Here is a 7,036-nt window from a genome sequence, read left to right on the forward strand (position 1 = left end):
AGGTTATTCTTGAGGCTGTTTATGTCTAACTTTGAAAATTATTTTGAACACGTTAGAATACATAGAACTGTTCCGGCGCCCTTGGGGTCGATTTAATGATTAATGTGAATATTAAAAAAAATACATAGGACTGTGACATGCATGATAAACTAAAAAAGGTAACATGTACTCGTAAAATTATGATGAGAATTAGATGCCCACGGATTACACACATGCATAAGGACGTAACAGTGTCTCCAAGGCTCCCACAAAAGGAGAAAGATGACAACGTTACATGGAATATTTCATTCTTTGGTATAAATTGCTTTTTGAAAAAATTATTATCTCTACTTTTTGTAATTTTCTTGCATAGAACTGAAATTCCAAATTGATAATAAGCTCCATTTGCAAAAATTGATGTTGACCTTTTAAATTCTTCTTGTACGTATGGAAAAGCTAATAATAATAATAACCAGACTTCTTCTACAAAAAAAATAATAACCAGACTCATAAAAACACAAAATGGGCTTTAAAAAGAAAAAGGCACATCTAAAAGAGACAAAGACATACAAAATCGAAGGCCTAAAATTCTGCAACTGTTAGATTCCAGATAGCTGCGAACGTTGGTCATATATTCATATTCCAATAATTTCATATTAGTTTCTTTTAGGTTTATGATTTTTATTTACTCATAATATTGTTTTATATGTTCACTATCAAATTTCTTTAAAATTTTAATATATTACTCAGTGATATAAACTATCTAGTGTTATTTAGTTATATAAAATAATATTATAGTAAATATGAACGATATATATCAAAATGAAAATTTTGTTGCAGATTCTTACTCTTGTAATAAAATAAGTTGGTTTGGAACAACAAACCACATTGAAAATAGTGGAAAGAATTTAAAGATAACTAGATACGCATGATCCGACAAAAAATTTAAAAGCATGGTCCGATAAGGAATATGTAGAATGCAATACGATTATGAAAAAAATTGTAAAGAAGGAATAAAAGAGTAACTCATTCAAGTTAGACCACTAAAATCTGAAAATTAATACCTAGCGCACCACAAAAAGACTGTTTATTTTTATAAACGCTTTTAGGGAAAGATTCGTCATTTTCTCCAAAATATAATAGCACATTTCTATTTGTGTTACAATACGATAAGTATATATATATAGTCTATTGAGAGGTATATCGGAAAGAGAAGGGAATAAATAAAGAACAGCTTTCGGTATTTGCAAGGCTCGATTTCAACCATTAGTTTGTCATTGTTCATGTTTTAATCCACATAACAATTTCTGTCTCGTTTTTCTTATAGTGGCAACATGGAGCCATCATCGTATAGTCATAACATCCTTATTTTTCTTATTGTTTATTAGTATTAGTGTTTATAGCTAGAAACCATTTTTATCAATCTTATCAGAATTAATACTGTCCCGTAATACTTTCTGATTTAAATACTGATAGCCGACTATATAGTCAAGTCACTAATGCGAATGAGAATCCTTCTAATATTATTTTTAATCAGTGCTTAAAGCTCCTCTCAAATTATTCACCTTATTAAATTTGAGTTTATTATAGATTTTTAACTTAAACTAGTTGTCAATAATTTTTTAGCATTTCCATATTATTTTATTATTTATCAAATTAACGATGTATAATTTTTTTATTTACACTTGCTTCCCTTCACTCTTAGACATAAACATCTGAAGTGTAGCAATTGTAAGAAATATCAATGGAGTCATCTTGAGTGATTTTGATATCATATAAAATGTAGGCTTATCATGATTTCTTAATTCAGATTCAGATTACAATAAACAGACTGGTCTTTAAACTTTCTATATATTATTTTCTTACTTCCAATTATGGATACGAATATTTTTAAACCAAAACCATTTTTCTCAAATAAAGAAACAAAAATTATAAACCAAAGGGAAAAAGGAAAAGAAAGACATCAGATGCTGCCTCCTTGTGACATTTGTTTAGTGCTACTTTCAGTTCATCACCTCATTCCTTCTCCTAAGATGCGTTATGACTTGACGTCTGTACAATCAAATTTAATACATGGGTCCATGAATAATAATAAACCAAATAATAATACTGAATTTATAGTATATAGTTAATGGATACCTCTCATTCACAACTGTACGAACGTCATTTATGATTGATGCAACCTTCTCCACACGCTTTTGCTCTTATGTACGGAAGATCTTAAACTAAGCTGCGCGTGCGATTTTCTCCAACTCGCTGATACAGACTCCTTGACTCACTTACAAGCCACGCGCCCTCATACCATTTCTCTTTTATTTCCTTATTCTTTCTTCGAATCTTCCCTTTCCCAACTTAAAGATCCCTCTTATCACTTTTATACTATAATTGTTCAAGAATTTCATTTACTCTTAAGTCTTAACTGTCTCAAAGTTTGTAGCTACACGCGTGTTAGGTTAAATAGACATCTCAAAATCAGGTTGATTCACATAATATATGAGTATGTAACTTTCAAATTCTAATGTCAAAGAGTAATTTGGATAGGATGCAACGCCTTCTCAACTCAAAATTAGCAAGATGTTTCGACGAATTAGGCACCTAGTATTAACTTTAAAAACTTCAAATGTAATACTCATTATGTTTCTTAATAAATATCACTTTGACATTTTTCACAAATATTAAGAAAATTATATAATAGACTAATATATTTTTATTAATGTATAATTAATTAAACGGAAATCATTTAAATAAAAATCTATTAGTTATTCAAAAAGATAAAATGTAAATTTGATGTACAAAATTACATTAGAATTGTAGAATGACACTATTTTAAACAAAAAAAAAAACTAAAATGATGCCTCTATGAAACAAAGAGTATTAAATTTACCAAGACATTATTCATTTATATTATATATTTTAATGAAGTTAATGGATAAGTTCTTAGCTGAAATTACACTCCTACATCTCTCATGGAAGACATTTGTTTCCCTTCAAAAAACGAACTGGATCAAAGAACTGAATTTATTAGAACTTTAGAAATTCTAAAACAGATCAAACCTAAGTTTATAGTGTAGTTTCGGAAAAAATTCTAAAATATAAAATATTAATATCTTAGTATAAATTTGTAGTACAATTATGTTTCAGTTAAATTAAATCAGTTTTGCTGTTCACAGAAAGCCAAATGTCTTGTGTGTATCTAATGAGTTTCTCAAGAGTTTTCATTTTAAAAACTCTGTTCACTCTTTCTCTTCCCTTTTCATTATTCTCTTCTTTTTTTTAAATTGTTAAACACTCATGTGAGAAATTTCCAATAGAGTGGTCTTAGTTTGGACCATTCGAAAACTTATCAGAGCTGATTTCAATTTGGACGATTCCAAAACTTACTACAATCCCATTACAGAATTCCTTTTGTAACATCACAATACACATGGTCCCATTATATTACAATTAGGGTTACTATTGTCAGAACCATTAACACACAATTAGGATTCATATTTGTAATATTAACACGGTTTGTATAATATGCTAGAATTATTGATCTAAACTTGTTTTCTTATCTTTGTTTTGCATTTGCGTTTACAAAATTCTTCAAAGATGTTTAGAACCACTGAGATATGTTTGATCTTAATATTGACGATAATTCTAACGTCACAAAAGGATACAAATTATAATGAAGGAAGGTCATAGTATATATGCTTATAGCTTCTTCTTTTTTTTGCTTTAATGCTTATAGCTTTGTTGTTTACCTTTCCTCAATAAGGCTTCATAATAGTGGGCATATATACTAACTGTAATCCAAAAAACGTTTTCGTAGCTTCAACCAATCACATGAATGCGTAAATGTAAGGCCAAGAGATACCAAAAACAGCAAAAAGCAAATTAAAATATTGCTTTTATATTAAACGATACACATAAGTTTGATATCGTGGCACAAGGAATGATAACTTTCGGTTATCGTGAGCTCGTAGTCAAATAGGTATCAAACAATTAATATAAGCGAATATCAACTATACAAACATTAAAAACAGAAGAAAAAATAAACAGCTTTTCGTTATTTGGTTCCCGAGGTACTATGTCACACACCTGTACGTTGCAAAAAACCTCCTGCGAATCACCACCACACACATACGAAAATCTCACTATTACACTCCAAAAAGCATCACACGACTAAAAGACAAAACCTTCTCATACCATATTGTGAGCCCTACTTCCACTTCCTCCGCCGTAAGACACCGCTCCAATGGAGGTCAAACAGTGCTCAACATCATCATTTTTCATCACTTGGTTATCACAGAACTTATCAACTATTCTCTTGGTCGGTCTCGCTACGAGATTCTCCCAAGCCTTGTCTGCTTCTTCCTCGTTACGTTTCAAGAACACTTCCGTTGCGTCCACGCGGTGCATAGACAACTTCCACTTCTTGCTCAGACGTTGAATCTTAAGTAACTGTCGACAAGCTAGAATCTCTGTGTTCTCTTTAATCTTTTTAACGGCTGCGTCAAGCATCTTTCTCTGTGTAGCACGGTCCACTAGAGATTCGTAGCATAAGTACTCGTGAAGCTCGGGGACACCGATAGCTCGTCGTATCCCGACAGAATAATCAGCTTTCGGATCGTGTACTTCTCTTACTTCCTCCAGTAATCCTGCTTCCATCATGCGATCGACACGTTTTGAGACGAATGAGTTAAGAACCGGTAAGGAAACGTCGACCCAAATAAAACAGCATTGGTACTTGTTTAACAAGAATCCAGACGAATGATTCGCAAGTGCTTCGATGTATGAGTTTGATCCACCGGCTACGATAGGAAGCTTGTTGTTAGCCGAGAGTGTTGAGATTTCTTGTGATGCAAGGCGGCAGAAGTCGGTGGCCGTTAGGTTGCCAGCTTCGGAGTCAAACACTCCGAGCAAGTGGTGAGGCACGCCTCGGCATTCTTGAGGTGTTACTTTATTTGTAAGGACGTCGAGGCCCTTGTAAACTTGGATCTTGTCGGAGTTTATGATCTCTGTCTGAAACCTAGTTGCTAGGTCGATGGCGAGACGAGACTTACCGGAACCAGTGGCTCCCATCACGAAGACGACTTTTTCTTGGGGACGGAGGAAAGAGTTGACGTTGACCATCGAGAGTTTGTTCTTGAAGCTTAAGATTGGTTGTACCTGCTTCATTGCTGAAATTGAGAACTTCATGATGTATTGACTTTTGGGTGGGAGAAAAAAATATGTCTTGTTGATTTATCCTTTTGTAAGACCACCTCGACGAGTTGTAACAAACTTAAAAGATCTGCTTAGAAAGATCAAACTTGAAAGAGAGTGTGGGAACAAATGGTGAAATGTACAAAATGATTTACAGGTTTGTAAGTTTTGAGATGCACGAGGGCATATATATACACGTAAACGGACAGTGTTTTGTTTGACTCTTAACGTATTAAAAATAGATTTTAGAGGCCCCATCTATAATTCCGCCTAGCAATTTCTTTTTCTTTTCTATATGGTAAATATCCGCTTAGTAGTTCCCAACTAAAATTTAACAAAAATACCTGAAGGAAAAACAAAACATGTTGGGGTAAGACTGAAATAGCTCGGAGAGCAAACTATCCTAATCCTTAAGAGTTATGGTTTAGGAAAAATATTAGGAAAAGGAAATAAAGAAATATGTTAAGTTCATAGAGATTGGAAGATTATCTATTCTTATATAAGGAGTTGCAGAGTTGTTGCATCCCTTAAGAGTTTTAGGATTGTTCGAGAGAGCTTAAGGTTTTGAGAAATTTTCCTTAAGATTAATAAGAGAACAAATTCTTATTAACGTGTTCTTACAATCAATTTGTGAAACTATATATTTGGTATCAGAGCTTCTAGAGAACGATCATATAAGCTATGGGAGATATTGTTACTACGAAAGTTAAGGAGGGAGGTGGACCTTCTTCCATAAGTTGTCTGATGCTATCATCAACAAATTATACGGTCTGGTCGATATGAATTAAAGTACTGCTGAAGGTACATAAGGTCTGGGACGTCATAGAGAATGAATCCGCGAATAGTGAGAAGAACGACATGGCCACTGCCCTACTTTTCCAATCTATACCCGAGTCGCTTATCCTTCAAGTAGGAGAGTTCGATACAGCTAAAAAGGTTTGGGATGCGATTAAATCAAGACACATGGGGGCAGATCGAGTTCGAGAAGCAATATTACAAACTTTAATGGCTGAATTCGAAAGATTAAAGATGAAGGATAGTGATACAATCGATGACTTTGTGGGAAAGTTATCTGAAATCTCATCGAAGTCAGCCGCTTTGGGAGAGAATATTGAAGAAACAAAGCTAGTGAAGAAGTTCCTATCTAGCCTGCCACGACGAAAAATATATACATATTGTGGCATCGTTAGAACATGTTCTAGATCTCAAAACCACAAGCTTCGAGGACATTATCGTACGCCTGAAAACATATAAAGAAAGAGTCGCTGAGGAAGAAGATGAAACGCAGAACAAACTCATGTATGCAGCAAAAACAGAACCTCCATCTTCTTCTTCGTACAACTAAAACCGAGATTACAACAACTCGAACAGAGACTACAATGGATACTATAGAGGACGAGGACGTGGTGGTCGCTACTATAACAGAGCAAGAGGCAGAGGAAGATATAATGATCGGTATCAAGACAACCTTGACATGTCTAAGATCGAGTGTTTCCGGTGCGACAAGATGGGACACTTTGCTTATGTATGCCCTGATCTTCTACTCAAGCTACAAGAGCCGACGGAAACAAAGGAAAAAGATGCAGATACAACTGAGGCTGAAGAGTTAATGATGCATGAGATTTTCTATCTCAACGAGAAAAACGTAAATCCACAAGATTTTGAGACAAGTTCAGACAGCAACATAGTTTGGTATCTAGACAATGGGGCAAGTAATCACATGACAGGAAACCGAAGGTACTTTAAGTCGGTCGATGAATCAATCACTGACAAAGTAAGGTTTGGTAATGATTCTCATATCGACATAAAGGGAAAAGGGCCGATACTATTTTGTTTGAAGGATGGAGGAAAGAAAATACTAACCGATGTT

General features: G+C 34.0%; 1 protein-coding gene across 1 annotated transcript; it reads right to left on the reverse strand.

Moving 5' to 3' along the window:
• Positions 1-3,507: 3,507 nt before the first annotated feature.
• On the reverse strand, positions 3,508-5,703 carry LOC106355091 (adenylate isopentenyltransferase 7, mitochondrial-like). Its single transcript, XM_048763787.1, has one exon. It carries the CDS (start codon positions 5,158-5,160, stop codon positions 4,162-4,164), a length of 999 nt encoding a protein of 332 aa, XP_048619744.1. The 5' UTR covers positions 5,161-5,703; the 3' UTR covers positions 3,508-4,161.
• Between the last annotated feature and the right edge of the window lie 1,333 nt (positions 5,704-7,036).

Source organism: Brassica napus, chromosome C7, assembly GCF_020379485.1.
Source record: "Brassica napus cultivar Da-Ae chromosome C7, Da-Ae, whole genome shotgun sequence".
NCBI lineage: Eukaryota > Viridiplantae > Streptophyta > Magnoliopsida > Brassicales > Brassicaceae > Brassica > Brassica napus.

Bases quoted from the DNA above. Each gene is read 5' to 3' on its own strand.
- LOC106355091 (XM_048763787.1), bottom strand. From the start codon at position 5,160: ATGAAGTTCTCAATTTCAGCAATGAAGCAGGTACAACCAATCTTAAGC.